This window comes from Molothrus ater, chromosome 6 (genome assembly GCF_012460135.2).
Source record: "Molothrus ater isolate BHLD 08-10-18 breed brown headed cowbird chromosome 6, BPBGC_Mater_1.1, whole genome shotgun sequence".
NCBI lineage: Eukaryota > Metazoa > Chordata > Aves > Passeriformes > Icteridae > Molothrus > Molothrus ater.
In genome coordinates, this window is record NC_050483.2 from 11,994,756 (window position 1) to 12,011,818 (window position 17,063).

General features: G+C 43.1%; 1 protein-coding gene across 4 annotated transcripts in view; it reads left to right on the top strand.

The window, feature by feature from the left end:
* Positions 1-17,063, top strand: part of LMO1 (LIM domain only 1) — a 63,657-nt gene that overhangs the window by 21,178 nt on the left and 25,416 nt on the right. The window contains exon 3 of one of the 4 annotated variants that reach the window (XM_036383416.2): positions 5,064-5,138. The exons of the other annotated variants lie outside the window; for them this stretch is intronic. Within the exon in view, the coding sequence (XP_036239309.1) occupies positions 5,064-5,138 (75 nt within the window). The remainder of the gene's footprint in view (positions 1-5,063; positions 5,139-17,063) is intronic. 4 annotated transcript variants of the gene reach the window in all.

A 17,063-nucleotide genomic window follows, 5' to 3' on the forward strand; every position in this document is an offset into this window, starting at 1 on the left:
GGGTTCGAGAAAGGGATGGAGCAATAGCCTCTGGCTGCAGGAGCTGGGACTCACTAGTCCTTCCCATCAGTCCATGTTGAGGCATTTATGTCACAGCCTGTGAAGCTCTGTCAATGTTTCCATAAAACCCCTGTATTTTCATGAACATTCATTTATGGCGAAAGTCTGCACGTAAGATCCTGCCTGAGGTTACCTTTTTCTTCCCTATTAAAATTTTATAAACCTGTCACTTGGCTGGGAATTTTAGTTTTCTGTGAAAGTGAAATAGAAGGGGGGCCCTGATGGGGAAGCATGGAGGTTATAGTGTCATTTTCTTCCTCAGTGCTCCCTTTAAAAATAAATAAATAAGTAAGTAAAAAGGCACAAGCTACAATCTTACGGGTGAACTCCTTGATGAGAATGGCAAAAGCCATGTCTGCAGGTTCTGAACTTCTTTTCAGTGATGTGATTTGGTTTGATCTGAGTGTGAAAACGCATAAGCAGCTGCTGCTCCCAGAAGTCTCCCCTAGCTTTTCTGTGTGCAGGTGTTGCTGTGCTGCTCAGCTTGAGAGCAGTGATCCACAAACTTTAAACCCTTCAAATGGGTCCTGACCTGTGAGGCTGTAATGGCCCTCAGAGCCTTTATGGCCCATCAGATGATGTCTGTTACACATTAGTCTGTAATAATTCCAGAATAAATAACTTTTTTTTTTTTTTTAATCAGTAATTATATCTCTCCACAATGGACTGCAGTGGCTGCTCATGCTCAAACAGTTTTAAAGTAATGCAACAAGAGACTGTTTAATGTCTCTGACAGTCTCAGTGCTGAGCACAGGTCCTCTGTTTTCTTTCTTCAGCATTTTCTTTCTCGTTCCTTACTTGTATTGCAGCAAATCCATGCTACCAGGAGCTGGCATCTCACTCCAGATTCTCTGTGATGTGGTAAACAAATACCTCATATTATGGGTCTTCTCAAAATAATGATCTTGTCTTTCCCCATCACAGTTGCTTTTCAGGAAGAGCTGATAATTTGCAATCTTCTTAGTAGGGCTTTATGCTCAAGAGACTAACCTTGCTATGGTGGGAAAAAGGACCAGATGATTTAATGGACTTTTTTTAATAATCATTGCATTCTGTATCTGATCTTTTTGTGGGATACAGTGCTACCTGCATCCTAAGTTGGGATTTGGGTTCACTACCCCCTACCTAAAATGTATTTTCTTTCCCTATGGTTCGTTCAATTATAACTCTAGGATATATCTTCTGGGACTGAGTAATTGGCTAGGTCAGAAGTAATCTTTATTTTCACTAGAGAGATGTTTACAAACTGATGCTGTAGTATCTCTTTAAAACCCACTGAGAATCTGATTAAAGGCCTGAGGATCTTCTGCAAAGATTGCCTGCTCCCAGTTGACTTGAAAGGGTCAGCATGCTGTCACAGTTTCGAGGACTAAGAATTAACTTAAGGCTGATTCAAATGCTACTCTCTGTGTACAGCATTGATTGGACTGCTTTCAGATGGCAAGAGGTAACTTTATCCTGCAGCATGTGTGAACTCCATTTAGTTAAATAGGGAAGCTGAATGAATATGCTTGCTTGTGGCAAGGGAGCTCAAAGGTGAACACGTTCTACCCCTTCTGCCCTGAATTAAATACTTTGGGGAGGATGGGAGAGAAACATAATTCTTGTGGTAGCATGCTTGGGATACTGACTGCTGCAGCTGTTCTTCCTCAAGTGCAGCTCCTAAGTATCACAAAATCTTCCCTTCCCTTCCCCTATGCACAGTCTACCCCGTGGGCTTGATCATAATGAGATGGGATTGCTTGTAGTGGAAATAGCAGCAGAGTGCTCTTTTGAATGGGAAAATTGAACCCCAGACCAAATAAAATTAGCTTGGTGCAGCATTATCACTGCTCCTTTTTTCAGGGATTGAATATTTTTAACCTGGTTTCTTGTGAGCATCAGTGTTCAAAGGCATCATGAATTAATGTGGGAATGACATTAATGGTGCTGACTCACACAAGGCTGTGGGGTTTGTGGTGTCACACTTGCAGTTGCTAGCATTGGAGTAGCTTTTAAAAAGGCCCTGCTGAATGCAGCTGCCTCACACAGAGATGGGCTCAGTGGGAAGCAATGCCAGGCTGCAGACTGGTGTATTCCTGCTCCATCAGGGTCTGGACCAAAGCAGGCACTGCTGCTGCTCCTGCTGCAGCCAAGGCTGTCATGTGGAAGTTCTGCTGAGTACCTTATGGAAAGAAAACGGGCTGGGCTGAGCTGTGCTCCTGACTTCCTGTCAGCCTGCTCACCAAGCCAGTGGCTCCTCAAAATGATGGAGCATCCCCAGGGAAGGTGCCCCACCAGCATTAAAACTTCAGCCAGGACACAGGGGCCAGCTAGTGTAAGTCAGCCAGCATCTTGTTGAAGGTGGGGATTCCTGATTTCCTGCCTCCTGTGATGCCTGGTATGCTGAAGACCTTCCTGGTGACAGTCACAGCACTGAGACCCTTCTTGGGGTTTGATAGAGACATCAGTGCTGTTCCCAACTGAACAATCCCAAGAGTTTGGTGCATGTGTGTTAAAGAGATCACATTTCCCTGAGCAATTTCTTAGGGATTCTTCTGGGTTGTCTTGGGGTGAGTGCAATGTGACTGTAAGCCAATATCGCAGGCTAAACTAAAACCTTGGTGTTTCTTGGGTTTTTGGGTTTTTTTTATTTTTTTGTCTTGCAACTGTTGTAACAACTCCAGGAAGAGGAGATGCTGGAAATGCTGACAGGCTCTGAGTTAGAGCAAGCAGAGAGGCCGTGCTGCAGTAATGTACTGCTCAGCTTTAATTGTGCCCAGTGCAATTTCTGTGTTCCCCATGGGCACTTGGCCATGCTTGTATCCAGAGCTGCAATTTGCCAGTGGTCACTCTCAGAAGAAAAATATGTGTTGGCAGGATCCTCAGCAAGCTGATGGCTACTGCTGCACCAGCCAAGGTGGAGGAAAAGAGAATGATTTTGATGTCTCCTGAAGGTGACCAGCTATGAAGTCAGACAGTTTCCATCTGCAAGACTCAAAAAATGACACCAGAGATTGACAGTCATGTCCTCACTTCACACGTGCTCCCAGGCTGGAGGGGCCACTGCCTTGTGGTCACAGCTGTAGTTCAGTTGTGGCATGTTTCACTGTACACAACTGAATCCATTTTCTGTACAGTAAACAAAGTTCTGATTGCCTCTTGAGACAAATATTTTCACCATCTTTTGCCACTGTAAACTTATTACCAAATTAAACACTGCACGAAGGAGCTGTGGACTTGCTGCAGTAGCCCCCGTGCTGCACTTGATGGATACTCAGTGTTTGCTGCTGCTTCCTTTCATCCTTTTTTCTGCTCAGGTTGGTTGGCTCCTTCCTCATCACTGCATAAGATCCAAGTGTCTTAGTCTCAAATGATGACTTGTTTCCCACCCTACTCCTACCCCAAACAGGTAGATAAAAATTTGAGCTCGCCAAATCCCGAACTGTACTTAGGGTTTCTCAGTGTGTGCTGTTCTCATTCAGCTTGTGGGCTTGCAGCACTGACTCTCCAAAGAATGCTCCTTCATGATGCTTAGTCAAAGAAAGCAAACATTTATTTCTTGGTCTTGGCTCAAGTTTCTATCAGATCTGCAGAACAAGTCAGTTGTGAAGATGATTACTCTGTCCCTTCTACAAGGGAGGGTCATGAGAGTTGTTACAGTACCAGCTGTGAACAGTGTGACAAGTCTCATTCTGTTTCAATTAAATGAATACACTTGAAATGGTATTAACCTAGTTAAAATTTTGCTTATCAAAGCAAGATCTGTAAAGCAAGCCAGGTAAGTGCCTATTACTGTTTGAAGTTGTATGAGAATGCAGGAGGAGGAGTTGATTTTGAACTTTCCTTACGCTGCATATCATGATCAAGCGCTTGAGGCAACTTTAACATCTGAATGATTTCGTCATTTAAGTGTTGATAGCAGGGCTGTATTTACTCAGCATTTCCCTGCCAGCTCTCAGAGCACTCCTTCCACTTAAGTGTTTACTCTTGAGTTCAGGAAAGATGCCTACCCAGTGAAGGAAATGTTTTGCACATCCTGTGGATGCTGATTAGTAGGATTTTCATGAAACAGATGCTGAAAATGCTTTCTATTTACTGGAAGAAATCACTAAGACATCATGTAGGAAGAAAAACCCAAAAGGACTTGATCCTGTTTGTGTTTTTATTTTCTTGGTACTTTGCTGTGTAGATCTGTGAATGCCTAGAGAAGAGTAAGAAATAGCCTCTAAGTTAGAATGTTTGAATTAGGCATCAAGAAGAAGTTTGAGAAGTGCAATGAGAGTACAGTAACTTTCACAAAATAGCAGCATTTTGGTAATCCGTGGTGGAATGAAATTCTGGGTTCCAGACCTCAGGTGTGAATGCTACATGTTGAATTGCAAAAAAAACCATGTAAGTTCATGTGGTTCTTTCTGCAGTGCCAGACCCAAGGGCAGATCAGCATGGGGGCTGGCTGTCAGTCTGTTTCCAGTTTACTTTGGGAGTAAGATTTTGTGTTCTACTGCATCAAATGTTAATCTGGCTGTGCTTTTTGTATCACTTATGCAATTTAATATGACATCCTCACCTCCCCCCTTGCTTGACTTACTCTGCAATATACAATGTATTATGATAAGGTGCTTTTCCTCTGAAATAGGGAAAACCAATTTGGGAGCAATGCACAAACCAAATAAGGCACATGCTGATATTTTTAAAATATTAGCAAAGAGATATGCAACAAAGCACATTTCCAGTATCTTTGGAAATGTGGAAGTAAACTGGATCTCTGTGTTTTGGAGGAGGTAAGTGTAGTCACCAAGGAGAAAGGCATGCATGCATGAGTTTAAACCAGGCATGCTGGGGGTTTTGTGGGTTTCTGGTACTACTGGCTCCAAGTCAGAAGAACTGATGCAGGGGGGATGTGGAACCTGCCATTTTTAGAATATACACAGAAGAATATTCTAACTACTTAAGTAAGGGTTTGTCAACATTTGGTCTTTATTTGACATGGTGACTGATCAACTCATGTTAAGTCTTTTCAGGAGTCCCATGGGGTTTGGCTGGTTTTGCTCAGGGTGCCTCACAGGAGCCAGATCCAGCGGGAGAACTGGCAGGTGGTGAGTGTAGCATTTCTCCTCTTTGTGCCACAGTCCATGCAGAGGGCTCAAAAGGGTGGGTTTGTGTCCAGTGCTGCTGTGGGGTAGCAGAGTTCTCAGTGCCACCAGCTTTGTGGCTGTCCTGTGGGAAGCAGTACAGAGGGAGCTGGTGGTGCTGCTGGCACAGGGCTGGGAAGCAGAAGCCAGCCCCTGTTTCAAGCTGGAGACAGCTGAAGGTACTCCATGGGCAGCCCCCAGCCATGGCCAGGGTGTCCCTTACCCGCACCAGCTCTACCCCAGCTGAGGTGCCTGGCTGGAGGCTGTGTCTTGCTCCTGCCTGATAGTGCGTGGCTGAAGGGGATAGTGTGATGTGTGTGGAACAAAGAGAGGAAGTGCTGGAGACCTTCCCAAGAGCTGTGGCTGAGCCTGTTTGTCCCGGTGCTGGCTGTGGTGCAAACCTGGAGGTGCAGCCATTTGCCTTCTGCATCTGAGGAACTCTTTCTGCTTTATACCTTCATCTTCACAGCTTTGCTCAGACATCTGAATGGCTCTGTACTCATCCTGCCTCTTCAAAAGATAGAAGTCTTCATTTCTCCCTCCATTTCTGAAAAGCTGAGATTCTTGAGTCCTTGAATCATTTCAGTTGCCCTCTGCTATGCTGCCTTTGCTGCATCCCTTTTATATAATCACCGCAGCTCACAGTATTCTGTAATACAGCCCCAGTCCTCTCTCTAATAGACTGCTATGATGTCCATGACTTACATCCCTGAATTTTCATTACTGCTACAAAGACTTTTATACACTTTAAAAGGGAACAGATGGATTCTTGCCTATTTTGGAAGAGATCATTCGTGCCTGTCCACCTTCTCAAGTTCACCTATTTTCATTACTTTAACTTAAAATGATTTGTGGAGCCTTCTGAGCTCTCAAAATTAAACTGGAGCCTGAATAAAATTTGAACCTAGATTTCCCTCATCTAACCTAAGGTAGATGATAGCTTCAAGGGAGGACCTAGAGAATAGTTCATTTTGGTTATAGTTCAAAACAGTAGTCAGTCTGTTCTTTCCCACTGAGCTCTTTGAGTTGTTCCAAGGAAGCTCACAAAGAGCCTTTCTGAGATTGAAGTGGGAACAAAGTGCTAATTGTTAAATTATCTTTTATCCCCCCAAAACCTAAGGAAAATCATCTGAAGGATGTTAGTTGCATACAGAGTATTTCTGTCTCCATCCAGTGCTAAGTAGTCTGTTTTAGAAAACCTTTGTTTTGTTCTATGCAGCTCTCAATAGGCTTTTGCTCTCAAACAATATGGACTCTAGCAGGTGGCATTTTTGGCAAATGACCTCTTCTCAATACCAGGACGTTCAGATGTTGGCCCTTCTCATCTTTTTCAGAACTGTTAAAATAGGAGCTGAAGGGCAAACGTGCTGCTAATAGGGTGAAGATGCGCTAAGATCTTGGACTGGGAGAAAATCAAAATATTGGTTTCCAAGGAATTGGGTTGCTGGTGAGGAGTGTGGTGTGATAGCTGGGTGTAGGAGCTGGCAGCACTTCCCTCTCGAAACGAATGACGCAAACTTACAAGAGCAGGTCCTGTGCTGTGGCAGAGGTTAATTATACGAGTGGTTCTGCGACTCGCGGCTTTTCCTTCTGTGCTCTGCTCACATTTGCCTTTCTGAAGTGAACCGCAGTAATGTGCACAATTCATGTGTCTCTGTCTGATTTTGGTTAATTGTAGTAGTAATTACTAATTTCCAACCCTTGACCTGCTTTTTTAATCGCATTTTTTAAACGATCTTTTGGAATTTGGTGTTTGGTTTTTAATTTAGATAAATTGTGCTAAAATGTTCTTGAGAGAGCTGCACGCTGAGGTCAAAAGCTTTATCTGCACCATGCCCATTTTCTCTAACCTATTTTAATAATCACAGCTGCTTTCTTTAATGAGTAGCTTTTGTTGAACTATGCTAAATCTGTCCTGTTTAGACCAGGCTGCTGAGGAAGCAGTAAAACAGTGCTGTGGAGTGGCCCTGAGGCTTCATGGGTTGGGGGGTTCTAGGCCTGGGTTTCCCTTTTCCTCCCTCCTTGCTTCCCTCGCAGCCCCCCAGCTCCTATAACCTGAAGCCTTTCCCTCCCCTTTTCCCCACAGCTAAGAGGGTAATGCCCTCTGCTGCCACTGTCCCTGGGCTGTGGGACTGCCTCTGGGATGACTGGCCACATCCACCTCCCCTCTGGACACTGCCGGGGGAGGTGGCCCTTCATCCCACAGATGAGTGATGGTGATCATGACCAGCAAGGGCTGGTTGTCAGCCACCTCCTGGGAGAGCTCTCTAAGCTTTTAGGCAGGCCATGTCTTTATCCTCTGCTCTGCCCAGGCATAGAAGTGGGTGTATCTACAGGTGGAGGCATGGTTTGCTCTGGCTGTTTGTGGTGAATTGTACGAGGTTTCATGCAGAATGGTTGTCCCCCCTTTCTCCTGTCCCCTCTTTATGCTTCGGATGGGGAATGTTTAACCCGGTGCGACGCTTTCAAACTTGGAAACAGGTATTAAAGAGCAATTAGCTGGCCAGCCTCCCTGGATAAAACAGAGAAACCTTGCCAAAGATCTTCTTGTCTTTAAACATTTGTACAAATCTCTTGTCAAATATAGAAGTAATTGCCTTCGCCCCCTTTCTTTCTGCTCTCTCCTCAACCACTTTCAGTCCTGCATCTGGTTTAATATAATGGGTGTTTGCATGAATGGCTTAGTTAGCCAGAATGGTAATAAAACACTTTAAATTTATTGTGACATTTGGATTTAATTAAAAAGTACACACTTAGAAAAGTAAAACATAATGTGTAGAAGGAGTCAGGAAGATTTTTCTCCTTTTCTTCCAAAAAGCTAATTAGAGTTGTATTTTAAATTGTTTATGTGCTGCTAATCATTGTAATAAATCATTTATACTGAGAAAGACACACTCTAATGTGCTTGTGTAACTGTTTATGCTCTCAAGTTTCTATCATGAACAAATTGATCTGGAAGTGAATTTATTAACCACTGGGGAAGAAATCATTAGTGCCTTCTCTAAATATTCCCCAGGTACACTTTTATTATAGTAGTTTACTGTTTTAACTAAAAGTAACGTTACAGGGCCTTGGTTTAATTATGATGCAAATTGACTTTCCATCATTTAGAAGGAGGGGAAACTGCCTTTTGCTGGTAAGATACATCTACGTTATATCTGCCAGAGCACCTCACAGTTTACAAAGGTTTTTTTTTTCAGAAAAAAAAGTTGTAAACTGGTGTGGGGACTTTATGGAAGTTTTAAAATACTCCAGAAAGTTTAATCTCTTTAATCTACCTGCCCTTTGATAAAGGACCCTAGGATAAGGTAAGTGTAGCCTGTTATGTTATATCTTTTGCAGCTGGCAGTGCATTTACACTTGGAAAGCACTTGGTGCTTTTTTCACAGTGCTGGAGAGCGCTTGAAATCTTTTGGAAATAATCGGCGTTGCTGGTTCTCCGTCGCCAGCAAAGGCACCGATGGATGAAGAGATTGTCACACATAAAACAGTGGCAGAACTGCAGTTATAATCTGAGATTTTTCTGGTTCCCAGTGCTCAGTCCAAACTGGGAGCTGCTGGCATTCCAGCCCTTCCCAAGGGTTTTTAGTGTGGGCTTGTCCTGTGAGTCCGGAGGTGGTGGCGGAGCGCACAAATCCCCAGTGCCCTGGGCTGAGGGACAGCTCCCATACTTGGAGGCACTGCTGAATTAGTTTTCAACACTTGTACTTCCCCCTGGTAGTAAATTGCATTTCCCACCCCACCCAAGAAACCAAATCTGGGCATTGAAAGCTCCAGTTAATGGCAGTAGGTTTTGTGGGTGCTTTTTAAATTTAGCTGCTATTACTTGGGGACTGAATTATTTATTTACAGGTCTAACATCAGGCTGTTGGGTGGGAATACCCACAACATGTAGATTTATATAGTTGAATTGGCGGTTAGGCAGTTTTATTTGAAGTCCTCTGGAACTTGATGGGAAGATTTAATTTTCTATGGGGTATTCTTAATTTTAAATACAATAACAACAAAATATCAAAGAATGCCCGCAACCAACCTACTGAACAACAAAACCAACCAGTGCTCAAGTTTTTGGTAAAGCAAACAGTCTGCAGCTCTTTCCAGCAGAGAAAGGAGAGTGAACATGAGTAAAAAAGCTTTTCTAGATACATACATTATTTGGAGGTGACTGACTACATTTGATGGTAGATGTACGTGTGCTCACACATCACAAAGACGGCCTGTTGCCTCGGGGAGTTGGGCAGTGTAATGCCTTGGGCCTTAAGTACCTGCACTTTTATTTGTACTGTTTTGGCTTTTTAAAAAAATATGATCCTTACCTTCTCGTGGTTAATGTTGTCTTTTTCTCCTTAGCCCTAGGGAGGCTCACAAGTGACAAACGTTTGTGTGTCAGTCCTGGCCATGTGTGTGCTGTGCCACCAGCAACCTGTGGGGGTGTCTGTGTATGTGGGAAGAATTTATTGGTGCTTCAGTTACAACATGTCACTGAAGTGGCTTTTTATTTCTAGATTTTCCCCAAGACAAGTTATTTTTTCTTACAAGATGAAGGTGTTCATTCTCTATCTCCTTTTATTTTGGATGTTTGAAATCTGGTAGCATTATATACACTTTGCTGGCAAAGTGGAAATTTTTTTGAGACTTCTAGCTATTCATTTTTCCAGAAACCTACCATGCAGTGTTCTGCCACATTAGGTTTCTCTAATAATCCATGGGAGGATGTGATCAAGATCTATTACTGCCTCTCAGTGTGGTCGCCACCTAATTTCATGAGGAGCTGTAGTGGCATTTAGCTTTGCTGTTTGCAGGTTTAAATCTGTATTTCAAAAGCCTTGCTGTGCTAACCAGGCTTCAGAACTATAAGGAACCAAAGGACATCATATGTCTTCTAGAAAATGTGGATTTTTTTTTCTTTTTTCTCACCTTTAGATCCTTTTATGGCCATTTTCAGAACAAAATATGAGTCCTTTAGTCATTTTGTATTCTGCTGAATCTGACACCTAGAAATGTAAACGTGTCTATCAGAATGCCATTAATTGAGAATAATAAATGTCCTTTTATAAATGAAGTCTTTATATAGAGGTGACTCCTGCTGGGATTCCTGAAGGCATTTTTCTTTCAAAGCACAAATATTTCAGCACTTAAAGCAACATTTGATATCCTCTTGCCATTTCTGTGGCCTGAGCCTCTGCATTGCTGTGGCTTCTTTTTCCCCTCTCTACACTTTACAAGGTGCACTGCATCCAAACATGGACTTTTTCTGCAGAATTGTCCCTGAATTAATGCTACTCAAAAATTGCCAATGGCAGTTTTATAAAAAAGTCCCAGAGTTCAGAGATGGCTTGTCCTTTGACAGACAGAGAGAGAGGGAAAGGAACCAGTGCAGCCATGTAAGAAATGCAGTTAATGGAACAAATCTGGTGCCTGTTTGCCCCAGTGGAGCCAACGAGGACAAGTTGTTCTCCACCACCACGTGCTGTGCAAGACCAGCTTTTGTGGGCAGGCTGCTCATGCAGCTTTGGGCCTGTGTAAAAGTGTAAAAAGCATCTTGAATGACACAAGCACGTGTCTGCAAGCTACTTAAATAGGTAGCCTTTGAGAACCAGGTCTGTAGGTTTTGAAGCAGAGCTCTGTTGTAATTCCAAACTTTCTTAATAGCCTTGGCACACAGTGGACTGGTGAGATTTAATACCTGCCCTCTAAGCTTCATTTTGTCTCCTTCCCTGTTAAAAATTCCTTGCAGCTGGGCATGAAATTACTCAGGTTGCCCCTTCTACTTGGAAGGCTTTTAAGATGTTGGCATCCCAAAACAAAGGGACAGTGGCTCTTGTGTGACATGGCAGGAGCCTTTCATGGGTGGGTGAGGGCGGACCTGGATTGCAGAAGTGCTGATGGAAATTGCCACTTCACAGTTTAGGATAAAAATGAGGCAATCCATGTTCATGATGAGTAAAAGTGAGTAATAGTTTTAATATATTAAGGCTGTGGAAGAGGCAAGGACGTAGGTTTGCTCTGATATTGTCATGCAGAATGGGAAGAAGTGGTGCCATGGTTTAACTCTTCACTGGCCTCTGAGGAGAGGAATGTGCAGGTCCCTCTGCTTGTTCAAATCTTACCAGGGTGGCATGTAGTGCTGCAGTGGATTGGCACAAGGAAAGCCACCAAATAGAGCTGTGATGAAGCCATCCATGGACTGCATATCAAAGACTGATCGTTCTCTGGTGTTTATAATGCAGAGCATCTGTCTTACATGCCAACTTCCAAAATATTTCTATGTCTGCTGATAATGTGATGGTAACTGTGGAATGCAGCTTTACCAATTTTGATGCTGTATAACAAAAACATGATCTCAGGGGTTTATGAGTATGATAATACATTAACATAAAAGTACAACTGTTTCCTGAAAAAATAGGCATTCCTCCCACCACAACAGAAGAGAGAGAAAAGGTATTGCCAGTGGAGGTTTGCATATTGTACTGCAAGTGTATTTTGACACTAGAAACTGAAGAAATGGGAAATTAGATATGTCTGGGGAGTAATTGCTAATCTAAGTGTCAGGTTTGATACGGGCAGACTCTGTGGAACCAGTAGCTCAAATCTCCGGAGGGCTGGCGGAGCCCTTGACCTTCGCAGCAGCAATGAACTGTTGTTATTGCTGAGGGCTGGTCCTGGAGAGAGGGATGGACAGATCCCAGGCGTGGCATTGGTGCCTGTTTTGCATAGATAGAGCATGTCTCAGGGCATTCATGCATTGGAGAGGTTTCCCCTGGTTTTCTTGGCTGTTTGAATCATGCTGCCTGTTGGCTTTACTCCTCTCTGGAGATGGACATGTTTCACCCTCGGGTTCTCTGGGTTGTAGTATAGGAGTCACTGGACAAAAAGCATGCAGCGTCAGTGCTGGAATCATAGAGTTTTTTTAAAAAAATAAAGCTTTCTGGTTGCTCAGGCTGTAGAAATAGTTTGTCATGGAGCTCATTAAAATAAAAGTAAATATTTTGGAGTACCTGATTCATGTCACTGGTGATGTCATAGAACAGTGACAAGTTTTTGCTTCGCAGACATCAGAGATCAGCTGTAGGCTTTTGAGCACCAGATACATGTCCATCAAAGCTGGTCAGCAGTCCTACTGACAGACTAGAGAATGCTTAGCAAGTTCATTTCAGAGCCATCTTATTGGTGGTACCCACAGAGAGGGGCTGAGGGAATTGGGAGATAGAGGAGAAAACAACAGGGAGATGTCACTACTGCAGATTTTTGAGACAACTGAGCCAAATTCTTCTCAGAGGGGAGCAGAGGGTCTCACCTGGGAGAGAAATTCCTGCCAGGAACTTCCAGGGGAAAATACCTGTGTCCCAGGCAGCTGTCATCAGGGGCAGACAGAGACACAGTGGGACAGGCAGCGGAGAGTACAGCAGTGGTCCTGCTTCAGCACTGGGAAGAGGGGTCCGCCCTCCTCTGGTGTGCCTGATGGACCTGCTTGGAGTGGAGATGGATTTCAGCTGCCCTAGGTTTGGGAATGAAGTGAAAATAAGGCTGAACCCACATAAGAAGTGAGAAGTCTCTGGAGAAGTCTTCTGCTGTTTAATTCTCTGAAAGCAGAGTGGCAATTGCACACCCGGCAGTTGCTGTGAAATTGCTGCTACAGATAAGCAAAACTGGGATAGACATTTTTACTTGGAGTTTAGGGTGCCTGAAATGCAGATATCTATTCTTTTTCACCCAATTCCTGTTTGTAAACAGTTCAGTTAAGGATCCAAATGGATCTTGAGCTTTGGAAATCCTCATTCACACACTTCCATTAGGTATTAGATCTGGAGCAGGTATTGTTTTTCCTTATCAGATTTTTGGTTCAGTGTGAATTAGGAATAAGTACACTGGTGGGCTATGAAGATGAAGCAAAGTAAATTGAGATTTCTGTATGCACATTACCACTTCAAATGCTGCTGGCACTCAGAAAAAAAAAATTAAAAAAAAGACCTCCTAGCACTTGAAGTAACAAATTACTCATCTCACGCTTTGCTGTGGCAGATCATGGTTTCCTTTAAAGTAACATTCTTTTTTCCTATGCTTAGATAATTTAGAGACTCCTCTGAAAAGAGGTGCTGCATGGAGTGCAGCACAGGTGAGGTAGATTGGAGAAAAGGATTACAGTTTGCATGTGGAGGCAGTGAATGTAGGCTGCAGATAAACGACGTGGGTTTAGAGCGATCATTGCTGCTGCAGCTTGATTATTTTTCTCAGGGACAGGCACTGGCTCTCTCCTTCCTTTGAAGAACTACAGTACTCATGTCTGCACCATATTTTGTATCACATTTGTGCTGTCTTCTGTTCCTCCACTACCTATCCACCTTCCTCTCTCACCCAGAAGCAGGATGCTGCGATCGTGGAACTTCTGAGTCTTCAACGTGCACAAGGGCACCCTGTGGCCTGTCCAAATACTCATATCATGCACTTCATGCATGTAAAACATCTGCTCCAGAGCTTTAAAAACGAAGGTTGAGAGAAGCTGATGAGGCTTTGGGAGCAGTCAGAGCTAGGAATAATGTAGAGTTGTTCCTTAGGTTAACAGGTTAGTGTAGGAGCTTCTTTAGGTCAATGAGCAAATGTTTGAACTTCCTTACTTAAAGGTGTGCTGAGAGCCAGTTGGGATTGCTTGCTTGGCCTGGGCAGTAGAGGAGGGCATGGCAGGGCTGGATGTGTGTGCTGGGAAACCAAGCCTTGGGTCTTGTGTTTCAGCTAGATGTCCAGCCATATTTCTCCAGGACTGTATCTGTTTTATGAACAAGCAAGGCAGGTAAGAAAGAATATACAATTTGGAAGTAATAGGGTGGGCTTTGCAGCACCCTTGCCCTTAATGACTTTTATTGTCACAAACCTGGTTAATAGATACTTATAGTCTGTGAACTTTTTCTTGAAATATCAATGTATGTGTAGCTTTTTTCTTTTGGGGGAGAATAAATTATCTGCTGTTATTTGGCACTGGTGGATATGTTCCTTTCTTTGATACAGAGCAAATTTGCTTTAGAGTCGGTTTCTTGAACTTGTAGAAAAATTGTGTAGCACTGAAACACTGGGAATTAATCTAAATAGCCAGTGTGAGGTGAAAATGCTCCCTATGCTTTAATTGGAATGGCCTGGTGAAAGCCAGTTCCCAGGCTGCCTCCCTCACTAACTGCCCACCTTGTGGCAGATTGACATAATTCCCCCATCCCTGGGGAACCATAATAGAGCACTCCCTGAAGTGCTCAGAATCCCAAAGGGAAATAAGGTTCTCTTTTTTTTTCCCTCTCTCTCGCCTTTTTTTTTTTTTCTTCACTTTTTTAATGGGGTTTCTGGGGTGCTTATGTTCATCCAGAGGATTGTGGCTATTAAATAGAGGGGGTTTTAAAGGTTTTTCTAATTGCCACACTTCCTCTCGCTCCCCCCTGTTAAGTGGCTTTGGACAGTTGCAGAACTTTGATTTCAAATTTGTCTAATCTCTTGAAATATCTAGGTAGGGAAAACTATTGTAACTGAAAATGGCTCTGATTTTTTTCTTCCTTTCTTCCATTTTAATAGATATGTTTAGTCTACTTTAAAAGCTTTCTGGAGAACCTTTTCTAAATGGCTAATTTAAGCTTGTCAGGTTTTAATTATAATCTCTCTATACACAAGTTAAGATGCTTAATGCTTAAAAGTGAAAAGTTCTGAATACAAAGCAAACCTGTGTCAAGTTGCAGAGCACTCTTACCCGTCTTAATTGCTTCTGTTCTGAACTTTAACCTTAACTCTCCCATCTGTCTTACAAATTCTCTTCTCTCATCACAACCACTTTCTTTTCTGTGGAGTGCTGAGGATCTGTCTTAATTCGGCAGGAGTTTCAGTCTGGAAAAAAAACTGCCATCAGGCTGTGGATGTTCAGCTCTTCCCTTATCCCACTGCAGCATGATGCCTGTTCCTGGAGTGCAGCCCTGCTCTCCTGGACATCCCAGAGCATTCCCATACCCCTGCTGGAATGGGACTGCCTGTGGGAGATGGGGTACCTCAGCAGCAGGAGAAGTGCCCTGATTCCAAATATCCTGACAGCTTCTGGCCTCAGTTAAAATCAGTCCCAACAGAATCAGTATGGCTTTTTTTGTTGTTGTTGTTGTTTTGGTGGTTGTTTTTGTTAGCAGTTTTATGGATGTGTAGTTAGGCAGTTTATTCCTTTCTAGGACTGTTGTCTGCCTCGTTTTCTAGCTGTGACCCAGCCTTTGTGGCAAAGGTTAGTTGCATCTTTTTCTTAGATAAGAATGAGTTTCATTCAAGCTTAGAAAATTAGCCTTGGAAATACTCAGTCAGTGCAGATTCCTTCTGGAGAGTGCATTTAAAAGTTTAAATCCAAAATTGATTTGGAAGTGCTCTAATCTAAAATAACCCTGATGTTAGCATTGTTGTCTGCAACTCCTGCTAGCCCTGGCGTTCCGGTTCAGCGCGTTGGCACACGGTTCCCTGATGCTGTGAAATTGAGACTCATCTGGAGATACAGCCTTTTCTAAAAGGGATTGCAGGGCACTTAAGACTCCTTATTTCATTAGTTCAGTGAAGGAGTTCTTTTCAGCAGTCAGGAGTCTCATGATGAGGTGGGCAAAAACTGAGCAAATCACGCGGCGGACACTCGCGCGGAAATGGAGCGCAGGAAAAGCTGCTCAGTAAGTTTTTTGGCCCGGAAATGTGGCATTTTTTGGAGCCTGAAGGTTAGTGGTTTAGAATTTCATTTTAGTCTGAGGTTTCAGGCAAAGCATTAGTAGCTACATATCTGGGCCAGACTTCAGGAGGTACATTTCAGGAGGCTTTCAGTTGTGCACGTTGGATTGGGTCATATGATTATTATGTTTTTTTCATTGTTTCTGGCCAAGTGTAACCATCGCCATCTTCACGTATGTTGGTGAGAATTAAATGGAGCATGAAGATCTGAATTGAAGAGCAGGCTTCCACTTTAAGGGGATGGGTTGCTGCATGAAGCAGTGGTAATGATCCAGAGGAGCAGGATGCATTGAGGAAAAGAGTGAAGTGTGAGCACCATCCAAAGTGCAGGCAGCAGGTCATAAATTCTTTTAGTGGTGGTGGTCTGAAATTCAAGGAATAGGATTAGAGAGCTACAGTAGGTTAATGAAAATGACTCCCTCAGGATCAGCTTGAATTCAACTCAGTGGTCAGTCGTAAGAGGAGGAATGTCTTGTGCAATTCCAGCTTCTCATCCATATTCTGAATACTGTGATGCTCCTGAATGCTTAATAGAGTAGAATATGCTCTGTTATGATATACTTCATATGACTTCTAGGATGCTTTAATGCAAACTAAATGTCATGCTAACTTGCCCCAAACCCATAGTGCTCAGTTTATTCTGGAATATATAAATTGCACCAGGGTTTTCAAAGCCTTGCTTGGACATGGAAAAAAAAAAAAAAAGGAACAAGAGAAAAAGGTCTTGCAATTCTACTTGTGTCTTTGCTGTTGTCCAGGCTAATAATGCTCAAATCCTGCCTCTATACGTCACCTCAAAGGAACTCATTATAGAATGAGTATACAACAGCCAAGAAACCACTTTTCATTCTTATCAGCATATTTTCTTGTAAAGAAGGGTAGCATTAATGGCCAGCTGTGGCTTGTGAGCCCTGACTTAATCAGAAGTGAATAATAAAAATTAATTTGAGGCATATAGTTACTAGCCAACTGCAGCTATAACAAATGTTTAATGATCAGCCGTGCACTGGGGGCTGCATACCTTTTCCTGGGAATGAAAGGGGAAATGTCCAGGGGTGGGACTTTCTCCGTCCTAATTGCAGTAGCCAAATGAGGTAGAGTAAAATCTGATTGTGGAAGCAAACTGTGGCTCAGTAAGGCTTAAGTTAGACTTCAGTAAACAGAAGAACA